Source organism: Cyclopterus lumpus, chromosome 9 (assembly GCF_009769545.1).
Source record: "Cyclopterus lumpus isolate fCycLum1 chromosome 9, fCycLum1.pri, whole genome shotgun sequence".
Classification (NCBI taxonomy): Eukaryota; Metazoa; Chordata; class Actinopteri; order Perciformes; family Cyclopteridae; genus Cyclopterus; species Cyclopterus lumpus.
The window spans coordinates 23,351,919-23,367,292 of NC_046974.1; the positions used below are offsets into that span (position 1 = coordinate 23,351,919).

The 15,374-nt window shown below is 40.8% G+C and overlaps 1 protein-coding gene across 1 annotated transcript; it reads left to right on the top strand.

The window, feature by feature from the left end:
- Nucleotides 1-3,471: 3,471 nt before the first annotated feature.
- LOC117736666 (phospholipid phosphatase 1-like) lies at nt 3,472-8,620 on the top strand. Its single transcript, XM_034542153.1, has 7 exons — nt 3,472-3,608; nt 3,872-4,017; nt 5,971-6,122; nt 6,211-6,491; nt 6,933-6,990; nt 7,293-7,469; nt 7,834-8,620. Exons 1-7 carry the CDS (start codon nt 3,583-3,585, stop codon nt 7,957-7,959), a joined length of 966 nt encoding a protein of 321 aa, XP_034398044.1. The 5' UTR covers nt 3,472-3,582; the 3' UTR covers nt 7,960-8,620.
- The last annotated feature ends 6,754 nt before the right edge of the window (nt 8,621-15,374 follow it).

The window sequence follows — 15,374 nt, forward strand, 5'->3', positions numbered from 1 at the left end:
AATAATGACTGCTATATATTTTGTGTGAATAAAACAATGAATTATATGACCTGTGCTGTATGTTTTCTTTCCATAGAAAAGTCACAGAGAGAATGTGGCAACATTTTTGTTTTGTGTGGTTTAATGTGGTGTTTTTTTATGGGAGGTGTTCCCAAATGTTTGCATAGCATAACATAGCCCAGTTTATATCAACCAGTAACATTACAGAATCAATAACATTATGAACAGCTTCACTTGAATTGCATGTGGATTTTCCTGCATATTTCTCACAGATTTCTGTTATCAAGAATAATGTCTCTCTTTCTGTATTTACAGTCAACTCAAGAGCGAGATACATTTGTTCATATTTTGGTAACACTTTATAATAAGGGTACAAATATGTTGTATGTGTACAGATTGTAAAGCCCTCTGAGGCAAATTTGTAATTTGTGATTTTGGGCTATACAAAATAAACTGAATTGAAAATAAATAAGTAAGTAATGCTTTAATCATGATTAAATTAATTAATTAATGCCGAATGTATCATCAGTTCTGTTTCTCACCAAGTAACTGTAACGTTATGTAATTAGTTCACACTTAATAGATCATTGATTGTGGAATGTTTTTTTTTACCAGTAGATACAAACATTTGTTTACATGAAGGCATCACAGCACTCTCGTGTCTGTATTGTTCCAAAGTAGATCTGATTCAGACTTTTATCACAACAGACATGTTGACTCTCGCTATAGCAGAACATTTTTGTTCCTCTGATTATTCACATAGGCCTTTTGTTTGTGTGTGTATACGTGTGTTCAGGCCTGTAGGCTGACGAAGATACCGCCTAAACACCGTAAGGGAACATTGAGGGAATTCCCATTTCATTTGTAATCAATATGAAAATTGATGATGAGATGATACAGTAAACTATCTTCTATTAGTGATACTGATGTCACCTCATTACCTCCACAGAGGGAGGGACAACTCTGTATCAGCCAAGCGTCAACACAGGCACATGATAGGCCCAAAACTCACTTCCCTGTCCTATGCTGCATTCATGTACACCTCGGAAATTCCATACACTGTATGTCCAATGAAGGAAAAGACTTCCCAGGCACTCATCTTTCTGTTGACTTTGACGAAAAGGACCTACTCCTTTGTTTGCACTTTTGAGTGCAATAACCATGAACACAACAACCAACACAAGTAAATTGCAACTACAGTTTGTCTTTGAACAGCACAACAAATGCAACATTTACATGGAAATGAAATATAAAAACTGGGCCTTTTAAACCAAAGAAAATTGCCTTTTAAGACGTTTAGTTTGGATAGAACCAAGAAGTAATTAGGTGTACGAGTAGCCCTGCGCTCACTAAATGCGGGGCTATTTGTGGTTCCTATATCTTCAAAATCAGGATGAGAGCCAGAGCCTTCTGTTATCAAGCTCCTCATTTATGGAACCAGCTTCCACTTTCAGTCCAGGAGGCAGACACAGTCACCTCATTTAAGAGTAGACTTAAGACTTTCCTCTTTAATAGTGCTTATAGTTAGGGCTGAATCAGGTTTGCCCTGGTCCAGCCCCTAGATATGCTGCTATAGGCTTATAGGCGTATAGGCTGCTGGGGGATGTTTTTATGATACACTGAGCACCTATCTCCTCTTCTCTCTTTACTTATGGATGAATTTATATCCCTCCATTGCACCTTACTAACTCTGCTTCCTCCCCGGAGTCTTTGTGACTTCACGTCTCATAGGGTCCATTGGACCTGGCGGTGTCTGATGCCTCTCCTGCTGATGCCTCTCCTGCTGATGCCTCTCCTGCCTGGTGAGCCGGCCTCCTGCCATGACCCTGCTGATCTCTACCTCCTTCTGTTTCATGGAATGTGGAGGTCCATTCATACATTGTCATATTCATTTAAATGTGTTTATGTAACTCTGTAATGCTGTTCATTCTGTACACATGACATCTATTGCGTCTGTCCATCTGGGGAGAGGGATCCTCCTCTGTTGCTCTCCTGAAGGTTTCTTCCCTTTTTTCCCTGTGAAAGGTTATTTTTGGGGAGTTTTTCCTGATCCGATGTGAGGTCCTGGGACAGGGATGTCGTATGTGTACAGATTGTAAAGTCCTCTGAGGCAAATTTGTAATTTGTGATATTGGGCTATACAAAATAAATTCAATTGAATTGAAGTTGTCCTTGTGTGGGATTTCTCCAGTGTGTAGAATAACAAGTGAGGATAATTGGGGAAAGTAAACTTTGAGTTCAGATCAGATTGACCTCTGATCTTATTTGGGACAAACAAAATACGCTTAGCCAATATTTAAGTGAGTAATAAAACATATCCAACACATTAAACCTACAAACCTTCTCTCTCAGTTAAGCATAACGTTATTTTTACTGTAGAAACACATGTTGGACCAGTTTAGTCAACACATTCATTTTGATAAAATATACTCTTAGCAGTAACAGTCCAACACAATTTTGTAATAAATTAAGTTGCATAGCAACATGAGGAGTAGCGTTCACTGTTACCTGATTAAGAACTCCACTTTAGACAAAATTAACCTTTTTACTCTTTTAGTAACATAATGCTTTAGACACTATATTCGCAGGCCACAGTAAAATACCAGAATTTTACTTTACATGGAAATAACATTGTCGATAACACACAACAAACTTATAACAAAGCAAAGCCCTAATATTGTACTGTTTCTCAGCTTTTGTGAAGCACAATGTTGTGACACGGACCAAATACTTTACAAATACGCAAATGGCACTGCTCAACTTCATTTTTGTCACTAAGGGAATGAGTAAAACCAAAGATTTGACTACATTAAGAATACTATTGTGTTTGATAACAGAAATAAAAGCAAGTAAAAAACTTAAGTCGGTAGTTCAATTGTTTACAAATGTATTCATTTCTATTTTAACCCCTTTTGTTCAACTGGGTCACAATGACTTTACTCAGGATGACTTTAACCACAGGGGACCAGCAGGTCGACAGTAATCAATGATAACTTTAGCCAATATGTAGTTTACCATTTTTCATTATCCACTACATTAATTTGACAACTTGCGTTACTCAGTTTCTCTGCATATTCAGCTTATACGTGCAACATTAAAATAATACAGGCAATCATATATCTGTGATAATAGGCTAGTACAATATATAACATAGGCTATATTTGTTAATCTTGTTAATAATGTTATTCTGAAATGAACCATTCTGAATAACTAATACTTTTCCTTTTGATATTTTAAGTATATTGTAATCCTAATATGGCACACTTTTTAAAAAACTTGTACCATAGTATTTCTACAATGTGGTATTGCTACTTTTACACAAGTGAAACAGGCTACTTCTCCCACACTCGGTTGTCAGTAATTTGAAGAGTATCGTGATAATTCTACGTAAACACAAACCAGCTCAGAGTTTCCACACACCGGCTGCATTCGGCACGGTCCTCCCCTTTCCCAGCGTCACGTGAAGGTAGCATTAAATCCCAACGGGAGGGGGAGCACTCGCGGCTCTCGTGCCTCGCGGGTGAAGCGCCTCATCACCGGAGGACAGGGCGCTGTTATGAGCTGAAGACATCCGGCTGTGTTATGATGGTTTGTGAGCAGCCGGGAGGGTGAGCGGCTCTTCGCGTGTGTGTTGGTGGTGTTAGATTATTTAGACTCTGGCTACGTGTTTTTTATTATTTTATTATTTTTTTTAGAGTAGACTATATATATATATATATATATATATATATATATATATATATATATATATATATATATATATATATATATATATATATATATATATTTTGAATCCCAGATTGTTTTTAGCTTCTCGGAAAGTCCCGGAGTTTGGTGGCAGCGCAATGTGACACTGTTTTAATTTGTGTAGCGAGACATGTGCGGCAGAAGGACCGCTTCTCTTGTCGCCTGAAAGGATATTTTCGATGAAGACGGAGGCCCGAAGAAGGAGACGCAACATGTTTGAAGCTGCGGGGATCCCTCTCATCGGGCTGGACGTGATCTGTCTCATCCTCGGTAGGACCCCCCCCCGACCCCCCCGATATGTCTGTTAAACCAACACTTTAATCCGTTTTCTTTCATTATAAAGAATTGCTGCTTGCTTTTGTCGTCAAACTCATATACAGCAACTATTCTGCTATAGAGACTTTATATCACATGAGGCCAATCAAATAATTTGCACACACGTCGGATTTATACATACACACACGCGAGGCTTAAGGTTTCCGGGAACCAAGCAGGAAGATGGAAAAAGGGGAAACAAAGTCTCTCTGTGTGTGTGTGTGTGTGTGTGCCTGTGTGTGTGTGTTTAATCATCTGCACGCACTCATACCGCTTAGTCAGTGTCCTGTGGTCGCGTGCGCTGCTGAATGGGCACCAATCCTCCCATTTTGTTGTGGTGCTGGCAGCAACAATCAAACTGGAAAGTGTATACTCGCGTTCGTTTTAGTAGTACTCGTCCAAAAGGGTGGAATCGAAGTCTAGTTCAATAAAAAGTACTTCCTTGTGTTTGGTAAACTCTGTGTTCAAGTCAAAGTAAAATGGTATAATGACAGCGACAAAAAGAAGTATTCAGATCCTCAAATTAAATAAAAGTAGACATATACCACAATTTCAAAATACGTGGGTAAAAGTCCTTTATTCAAAAGTACATGGTATTAAGTTGTATCAGCAAAATAGACTTATTGCATCATTATTACTAATGTGTTTCACTGTTGTAGGTGAAGCTGATCCTGAACTAGGAATCATTATTTTGTCAATGAATCTATAACAATGCATTACAGTTTATGTGTACATGTGAAGTTAAGTTGATACAAATGAATTAGTACTACAGCGTTAAAATAAACTTATCCTTGGAATGTAAAGTAGAACTATTAAGTGGGATATAATGGTAAAACTCAAGTAAGGTGTCTACCAATGTGAGAAAGTACCGTACTTGAATGAACTTAATCACATTTCAACTTTTACAATCTCATCGAGGCTCTTTTGTCGTTGCATAAAAGTCGTACCCCGTCTATATGTCTGCTATGCTTAACTTACCAGTCATTATTTTTCTTTACTTATTAAGCCAACCTCCTGATTAATACAGTTACATATTAAGTGTGGAGCGCACATAGGGAATATCACAGTATAGTTGTCTGCTGTATGTTAATATAGTATTATTTATATGTCAAATACAAACAACTTCAAAACTTTTTCATTCTCCCATCTCGTTAGTGGGGAACGCAGACACTATACAAAATAACTGGCATGCTTAACTCACCTGTCTTCTGAGTATGGGAGTATTGGTGTTGACCCCGAAAATCACAAAATTGGCCAATATACAAATTTTAATACAATATATATCTTCACTGTCTACGCCTGGTTTCATAAGCTATCGCCTTTATATTATTACCATATCTGGACTGCCAGACATACAGTATAATAATTTACGCAACTCTTTTGCAACAACTGCAACATGAAGGCACTCACACAAAGAGCACTCAGTGGTCCAACACCGACATGCAATCCAGACCAGCAGAGTCATTTACAGACAGTTTGAGTTTATTCAGAGTTTTTAAAAAGACTGCAGTATGTGTGAGAGGAGTACCATGTGAAACCAGAGCAAGTTGTAGCACGTTTAATGTGTGCTCGGCGCTGATTCCTACTCAGATTAACAGATCTCCTCACCTTCACAGCTCCAGTATCTTTAAGTCAAACGTGATTTTTGCAATATTCTCCTGTTTCAAGGAAGTCATTGTGCAGCTAAATAAAACCCACAAGGTGGGGAAACGCCTGCCAGAAGCCACATTCCACGCTTCCTGTGACTAAAACGAGGAAAATATAGAGTTGTGTAATAGTAGCGATGGCTCAGACCTCCGATTCAAACAAGTATTCGCAGCTGCTTTTAAACGAGATGTAAGATATGAGAGAAACCGACAAAGAGGTGGAATTCATACAAATGATCTGCCTCTTTCTTGATTTTAACAGTTGGACTTCCATTTTTTATCCTCACCCCTCAACACAACCCTTTCAAACGGGGTTTCTTCTGTAACGATGAGTCCATCAGATATCCCCTCAAAGAGGACACCATATCCTACCAGCTGCTGGGAGGAGTCATGATCCCCTTCACACTGATCGTGGTAAGCCAGCCGTCGTCCTCTGACCTTTAAATGTCGGTTGGCGGGGTCGCGGGGTCACATCTCGTTCCGTCTCCTCCCCTGTTTGCAGATCGTCTGTGGCGAGTGCCTTTCTGTTTACATGTCTCGCATCAAGAACCAGTCTTTGGGGACCAGGTATGTGGCGTGCGTCTACAAAGCAGTGGGGAGCTACGTGTTCGGAGCGGCCGCCAGCCAGTCCCTGACGGACATCGCCAAGTACTCCATCGGCCGCCTGCGGCCAAACTTCCTTGCTGTATGCAAACCGGCGTGGAATAGCATCAACTGCAAAGCTGGCGGATACATGGAGAACTTCACCTGTACTGGGGACAAGTTTCTGGTGGATGAGGCCAGGTAACGGTCCTGAACAGCTGCTTTTATTGTGTCTCTTCTGACTGCGTCGTAAAATTATTCGCTTTGTGTAATAGTGGGGTCTCTCAGAGTGCCTGCGGTCATTTGCATTACTTTGCAACACGTGCAACTTCTGTGGCAATCTGTACTTCAGTGACATAGTAGGAGAATAGTCAGAATGTATGCAGTCGACTGAGATATATATCCATCCTCTTAGTCCCCAAAACTCTAAATCCACAATAAATAGAGATTTTAAAAAAAGATAGAGCTTTTCTGTCACAACAACAGAAGTAGAAGAAAATATGCAGATTATGAACATCTACTATTTATAAATGAGCCATTAAAAAGAGGTGCTAAACACTATACACACACCAATGGAAAGTGACTTGATTTTAAGCTGATGGTGCCTAATTTCATTCAGTATCTCTTTTTTATTTTTTGTAGACTGTCCTTCTACTCTGGTCATTCATCCTTCTCGATGTACTGCATGCTGTTCCTTGTAGTAAGTACATATGTTCTACCACATGAACTATACAGCTTAAATGTGCTGGAAATTGCTCTGTTTTACTGTCTGTACCAATCAAATGTACACTATACACGACTGATTTATGTATGCCATCGTCAAAAAAGTGTACTTATTACAGTATCGACGCAAACTTTCTCCTCAGCAAAACGCCTAAGCTGCCAACACCTGTACTGTAAACATTGGCTCGGAACAAAATAAACAGTTTGCCCTCGGTTAGGTGTGACCCCCCCCAGCATTCATTGTTTCTAATACTGAATGAGTTCCTCTTCCTTCTGCAGCTGTACATTCAAGCGAGACTGAGGTCCGAATGGTCGAGGCTCCTGCGTCCCACCATCCAGTTCTTCCTGACCGCCACTGCAGTGTACGTGGGTCTGTCCCGCGTGTCCGACTACAAACATCACTGGAGCGACGTGCTCACTGGCCTCCTGCAAGGAGGTTTAGTGGCCACTCTCACAGTAAGCGTCCTTTAAAGACTTGTTAGGATCATGGCGGAGCGAGGCGTGAGGCTTTTTTTATACATCCGCAATATGCAAATGAAAAATGTCAAGTCAGCTTATTCACAAAGCACATTTAGAAATAAGAATGAATGAACACATATTTCATCAAACAGGTATATTTAAAGGATTAATAAGGCCTTACAGAAACACAGTAAATTATATTATCCGCCTTGGTAGTACAATCAAGTACATCATTGGTATAAGAATGTATGTGTGTGAATGAGCGACAAAGTGTAAAGCACTCGTCCAGTACGGTGGAAATATATTAATATAGAAAATAACAGCCGAATGTCTTTTAATTGCATTGCTTGTTTTTCCGCAGGTGTTCTGCGTGTCCAATTTCTTTGAACAACCAGTGGATCCCGTAGTGTCACAGGAGGAAGAGGCCTCGCACACCAGTTTACAGGAAAATCCTCCCAATGGGAACCACTATGGCAGCACGGAGTGAACCGGAGGCCTCAAAGACAATACTCTACAGGGCCTGCGTACCTTAAAATGGTCGCGGAGGGCCTAAGAACGATGAACTGCAAGTGTTTGATATTAACTGTACATTTCTCCAACACAGTTTGCCCGGTGGAGCCCACGCAGGCTTCAGCTGCTTCAGCTACTTCCGTTGGTGCGCTCGGTAGACTTTGATTAAAAGGAAGACGCGTGCACTACAGAAGACAGTTCTTGCACTTTACTGGGATTTAAAGAAGCAGAGGTTTTGGGTAGATCAAATATGATATGGTTTATGGGAGGACAAAACTAAATACAGTGTCGGCTTGTGTACATTGGTCAGATGTTGACCATCGTGAATGAATGGAATTCCTTTCGCCCCAAATATAATGAGCGTCTTTGTGTGCACTGCAAGCAGGCTTGTAGAGGGCCTGGTGTCTGTGAATGAGAAAACCTGGACTGTCCTTCAACTATCGGATGGAGACTGAACTCAGAATTGATGTTCTGCTACATGCTGTTATGTCCCTTCCCTGATCTTATTTCATGTATGAAAATGTAGGAAGTTCCATGTTTTTGTCAAACAGTATTGTTTGGATAAGTACTGGGGAAAAGATGTGTGACAAATAAAGAGAAGCTCTGTTTTGCTACTTTGCTACAAAGAAGGGAAAGGATTCCTGTGTGTTTTGTCTGTATCGAAAAAAGAAAACACAGCTGATATAATAATGTAAGTGAGCCTTGGCCCAAAAGGCAGCTGTAGAATAGCTTGTTGTCTTTTTCCAATAATACTGCAGTGTAAGGAATAAGGCATCAAGGAAGAGAAACCACAGGTGTGATCCCTTCTGAAAAAAATGTGTGTTGTTCGTAATGCCGGTGGTGTCGTTAACGAGGAGACTGCCGCTGCATGTTCCTTGCCGGTTCTAACACAAAGCGGTTTGGCTTGTCTTCGGCAAAGGAAACTGTCAGCAGAAAGGCGCTGATCCTCGCCTGCTAATGTCTGGCCTGGAGACCTGCTTTAGAAATCCTTCAAATCCTATTACGGGGAACTAGGTTTAGTTTAACACACGGTGACAGCAGTTAACCCCCCTCATCAATGTCAGCTCAAGTCTACCGGCTCCATTCAGAGATCCTATATTTATGAATCAGCATTCTTCAGCATCGTAATGCAGAGAGCTATATCGCGCGCCTGTGAACCAAACAAGCACAGCCAAAGACTAACGTTCAATGTAATTAAATCCATGTTCAATTAATAGGATGTTATGTTGTCGATGCACTCGTTTTTATTCTTCATACAATCAACTCCCTTCATATGACTAACTTAGAGCCTCTTTCCCATCATCCATCCGTCCCCACAGAACCACGACACTAACTATCTACAAGGTTCCCAAAGGCAAGAGTCACAATAATAAAATAGGCCACATAACCAATAATTTAATTATGCTAAATCACAAATGAGCAATCCCTGAACCTTTTTAGGAATATGTTGACAGGAAAGTCATTCAGAGGAACAGCACTCTGCTGACCTTATTGACCTTATTTTGAGGCCAAACAGCACCCACGCTAGTACTATCTAGGGAATGACATGTATGGGTGTTATATAGATTCCTTTCCAAGCACTTTCATGCAAAAGTGTGCATGCGAGCAGAACTGAACGGGGATGTAGAAATAGGCGGTTTAAAATGCTGGGTCAGATTTCCTGGAGAAATTGCAAAAATCTATTCACAAATTTTTTAAAAAGCCAGTTTATAAGCATTAAAGAATATTCTGCTATATCACTAACAAAGGCCATTTGAAGACTGCTGCTTAATCATTTAACAAATATGTTATTGATACTGGGTCATGACCTCAAGTCCATGTTTGTTCATTGAGAAACTGCTGGCATTGCTGTACAGCAGAGCATCACTTCTACGGCTGGACCGATCGTGTTGTCTGCTGCCCCACAAAGCTCTCGCTTGTTGTCACGCTGACCTCAACAAAAGTCTGTTTTGAAAGGAGCTCCATTCACCCTCACATGTCACATGCCTCACTTTGTCTTGCCAGGCAGTGGCATGCAGTTCAGTGTGAAGCAGCTGTGGCTATTTGGGGTGAAATCTGGTGAGCCCTTTACTGCATTAAGGTCAGGGTATGCTTGAGTGTGCGTCAGAGGTCTTACTGGATGGCTGGTTGATGGGCGAGTTGTGAATTGGAGACAGGTACGATACAGATATGAATCACTCTGCATTTATTTGTGTTTTACAAGACACGAGGCACAGATGTACAGATAACTGCATGTAATTGTGCAGTGTTTTAGGAATTACAGAAATTGATATTTGCTTGTAAAATCTCAATCCACTGCAGTTATTCACACACTTAGTGTAAATATTCAAACATGTAGATAAGTATGAAGTTAATATGAACACCATTGAGCCAACATAGATCACCAGATACACATTTTATATAAAAACTAGCAGAACAGTTGCAGGTGAGTATGTACATGTATGATTGCAAGCCCCGCCCTCATTGTTTCCACCAGTGTCTCGTCCCCCTGTGTATTTAGTCTGTGTCTACTCGTTTGTGTGCTTTCCGTGTATTGCTTCGCCTTCCAGCCTGCGGTCCTCGTCCTCGTCTGTCTTTTTGCCAGTAAGGAGACTTTTTTAACCTCACCTCGACTCCTGTGTATTCCTCTGATCCTGAGTCTCTGCCACTGCCCTTGGAAATGTTACAGAACGTTGCAGAACATGGCGGAACGATCTGGCCAAGACACTCAGCAGAGGCACAGTACAAACTGGCCAACATGGACTCCAGGAGTGCCGCAGCCCACGCCGGTTCCCACTGAGGCTCCAGGATTCTAACTCTCAGGTATACAGCCTTTTGTGTGCTCAATGTCCTGATTTCCCCTTTACCCTCGTCATCAGTGGAGGTGGAGCTGATCATGACGTCCCATTCACCCCCAGCCTCGGTATCCTGTTTTCCTAGTTCACACACTGCTGACGTTGATCCTACAAAGAGTGACCACCTCTTCCCCGGAACGTTTATTGGTTACAACACTGATGCCAACGAAAGGGCACGATCACCTCTGAGTCGGGCAACATATGACAACAATACAGTTTATGTATACAGTAACATATTTTAACATTTTCGTTGCTCTCTCTTTATGAAAACTAATTCCGACAATGCAACGCAAATCCATAAAAAGAATCAATCTGAACAGATGAATTATGCATTAGTATGAACAAATAAAGATATTTACCTTTTTAAAACCATGTGCAGGTTGAGAGGTCATCTCAGCAGTTTCTCTGCCGGGGTCCTCCATTCTGGAATCGTCCTCCTACTACATCTGCTGATGCAGAGGATGCATGTGTTTGTGTGTCCAGTCAGGAGGACGTTCATTGAATGAAAAGGCCTCATCTGCACGGGTGAATTGGGCCAAGAGTGGAGACTTGTTGGTGGGACAGTGGCGGGATCGGGCAGCGCCCAGTCTGCCTGGTGGACTCGAGTGGGGGAAAGAGGGCTTACTTAAAAGTAGGGGTGCCCCACGCTCTTTCTTCTTCAACCTGGAGAGCTCGGTGAAACCAGATGATTTGCTGTGTGTTCTCTTCCTGTCTCCTGTCAGCGAGCAGTCCCAAGAAAGGAGACCTGGAGGCCAGAAGTCCTCGTCTGTATGGACTATAAGGTGCTTTTCAGACTCTCATCAAATAGACTCGAGGACATCCTGGACTTGGTAGTACAGACCGATCATTGCATCTTGAGGTAAGGCGTTCATCAGTAACGTTCATTCAGCGGAGATGTGCACGTGTAGTTCACGTGACATGATTCAAAAGAAGCACTGGGACGCTCCGTTCATAGTTTTCTGTTCTTTAACTGCGTGTATGTAACGTAATATCCACTGTATGTTTATGTTGACTGGCGTACAGTAGAAAACGCTATATCATATATTTGATTGAACATTCACGTTAACATGTGATTTAATGTGACTTCCGGCCACAAAAACCCGATAAAGTAGTGATGCGTCCTTTCGTGTCGAGTCTTCGAAGCGTGTCGAGTAATCCAAGAAGATTTTTGTGAAGCGTGTATGGAGACTTGAATGACGTTTGTGATGTTCGAAGTCTCACGGGCCGGCCGTACCATGTGACCGATTCAGAAAATGGCGTGATTCTAAATATAAGGGGCAGCGAAGCGCAATGGATTCCCCAATCACATGTTGTGGACTTGGGACTTTATTGCGCATTTGTTTGCAAAGTATTCAAGCTTCTCTTTTTGAGTTACAACCAGCAAGAAAGAGGAGATTTTCCCCTGTCGGGTAACATTTTGAGCTGATCTCCCCTAATAAGGTATGCACATAGTAATAATGACTATCGGAATATACTGTAAATAAATGTGACAACACAGCGTATCTCTAGTTCTAATGCATTTATTCTAATTTCTGGTATTTTAAAACGGTGAAGTGTTTGTTGTGTTCAAAAGAACTTGGATACAACAATAACACCTCATCTATGCTGAGGCATTATAGAGCCCTGCAACAAGGAGACCAACCAAGGCGGACCAAGCTAAGGTAAGCCTTTTTAGGATGCAATAAGACAGCATACAAACATAAAATTACATTACACGTGTGTATGAGACAACATACATTTATATTCGAGTCACTAAAGCCACTGTTAACGGGGCCGAATCGTTGTGGCCCAGAATACACGGGTCTAAGAAGCAGTTTAGCTAATTACTGATTAAAGCTATAAATGAGTGATACACAATTTAGCCAATCAGCGTCCCAAAATAGATTCAGCATTCTGGTTAGGTGCCTTTTTTTAAAAGACATGACAACGACCAACGTGAGTGCCAGCACGAGCACTTCTCCTCCAAGAAGACCCGACCCGCTAAATTCTCTACAAGACCTGATTCATCCATTTGGTCTTGGTTCTGATACAGGAAGTTGAGTCACTAAAAGTTGAAAAGGAGCATTGTCAGTTGTTATGGAAGGAAAATTACTCCCCTCCCATATATCTCTACTTTGATTTATTATGTGTAACTGTAAATGGGATTTTGTTAATAGAATATAACCTTTTTTTTTTACTAAAGGATGTTTGAAGCACTTAAGTTACACAAGTAACATGAGTATTCATCTCTTGTGTTTGTGTCTCACAGGGCAGGATTCCTCTGGGCTTTTGTCTCTCTCTTGAGGAAGCTGAGGGTGGACGTCAACCAACTTGTTAACCCAGGATGACCCAGACCCACAGCCGACCTCTGAACCCCTCTCAGCACCCCAGAGAGTCCGAGACACAGTGACCCTCCACCTCAACACCATGCAGCCCCACCCGTCCCACCCGTCCCACCCGTTCCACCCGTTCCACCCGTCAGCCCAGAGGACGATGAGGGTCCCGTTCCCACAAGCACAGAGGACGTAGTTTGTTTCCATCTGCTTCTTCTGTGCTGATGGGTCAGGAAGCTCCTCACACACACAGGAAGCTGTCATCCACTGTTTGCATCTACTGACAAGAAATCAAGGAGACTGACGGTTCAGGCTGAATGAGAAATAATACTTCTAAAAGCTTTTAAAGCATTTAATTTGTCACATACAATACAGAATGTTCATGTACACTGTATGTACAGTATTTATACAAAATAAAGACATACATTGAAAATAACTACAAGGTACATTTGTGTTTTTTCTTTGCAACAAACAGAGGTCTGGCTCAAAGAGTATTGTCAGGTACATACTGGCCTAAATAGATCAATGAAACAGTTGAGATATCAAAAGGAAATTATTTTTTATGAGATGACAAGGGCATCTCACAATTGTTAACCATCTTGGAACCATTAGAGGTGGTGGTGGAGAACAGGGTCCTCCGGGTTGAGCACTTTCAGTAAGAGACTGATCCAGATCCGCTCCAGGGGCTCCTTCCTTCCAGCTGCCATACCACTCTACAACCAGTCCAAAAAATATACTTTTTTTTTTAACGAAACTTAAAAAAATTAACCTAAATGCAACTTTGGTGAGAATCACTGTGTTCAGTTCAGATTTGTAGTAACTGATTTTGTTCTTAATGAACCTTTTGGCTCAAGCTAAGTGTCGCATCACTGTTCAAATAGACCCTCCCATTCTGTTGGACCACCACGGCACCTTATTTCATTAAAAATATATCAATGGTGAGACAAAAATAACTTTGATTCCGTTGGAATTGTGCCATGAATTTGCACATACTGTTTATCAAATTAACAAATATTTTTTACGCATTTTGTCGTAAAACTGTTGAAGTATAAGACTGTGAAGGTATATTATTATAAAGACGACACACATAAAAGCCACAATGTACACATCGGAGAAGATAATGTTACATTTGTGTATGTAGCTCAGTTACCTGGATAGCAAGCCAAGGTCACGGCTGTCCTGGAGACGTGCATTGTGCCAGATGGTGAACACAGACAGCTGATATGATGATGTCATGCCTCTAAATGAGAAGAAGAAGAAGCAGGCAACCCCTCTGTGTTAACTGACCTGCCACAGAAATTAACTCTATAACTAACTAACTGTCTGACTGTCTCTCACTCTCTATCTCACTATGTCAGTGATGTAAATATATACATGGCATTAGCTTTGCTGAATCTTCCTTATACATTTAGATTAAGATTGATAATATAAAAATCAAGCGAGTGTCCAGTTAAATTGTTAAACCCTGAATTGTAATCTGTATGTCAGAGGGGTGCTGTTTCAACTCTTTTTGGGAGGCTGTTATCAATAGCATTGTGTCAAAATGTGGTGCAATAACAATAATAATGTTTTCTCCTGCATATAATTCAGGTGGACAAAATATCAGATACAGCTTTATTTCAGTCCAATGCAACACCACCCATTCAAAGCACTGCCTCAGCAACATTGGTGGATACATTCAGACTCCTCTTTTAACCCATCTTAATGATTATTTTATACACTTTATATACTGTTGTGTAACAAACATGTGTGACAGGTTAGGCATATAGGATGCCTAAATAAGTATGTCAGAGCAAATTAGGTAACATGTCGGTTATATCGCTTTAATTATGTTAGGAGAAACTCCTCATGTTTTAGTAGTTAACAAAAATTGCAAATATGTGAAATAAATGTGGTGGGGTTAAAACTACAACATATTTCTAAAATCTAGTAGAGAAGGACTATACAATATGTTTGTGGCCTCTTTGTACCAGTCCCACTTTAATTTTCCACCACTATTTTACTTTACGGCTCTAAATATCAGGATGTTTTTCAATAATTCTGGGGGGACATTTTTTGTCCGCACATACTAAACTTATGATCCGCGATTTTCAACCAGGGACCCACAAAATCAAATGAAAGTTCTCGTAGTAACTTTAATCTTCAGACTTTTTGACTGTCAACCTCGGAGAAAATGAGTTATTTACGTATTCCTTTATTTAGTTTCCATTTCTGTGCTATTTAAGTATTCAATTTGCACACTTTCA

Bases quoted from the DNA above. Each gene is read 5' to 3' on its own strand.
- LOC117736666 (XM_034542153.1), top strand. From the start codon at position 3,583: ATGATGGTTTGTGAGCAGCCGGGAGG. The intron at 3,609-3,871 runs GTGAGCGGCTCT...TAATTTGTGTAG, and splicing joins GTTTGTGAGCAGCCGGGAGG to CGAGACATGTGCGGCAGAAG. The intron at 6,991-7,292 runs GTAAGTACATAT...TTCCTTCTGCAG, and splicing joins ACTGCATGCTGTTCCTTGTA to CTGTACATTCAAGCGAGACT.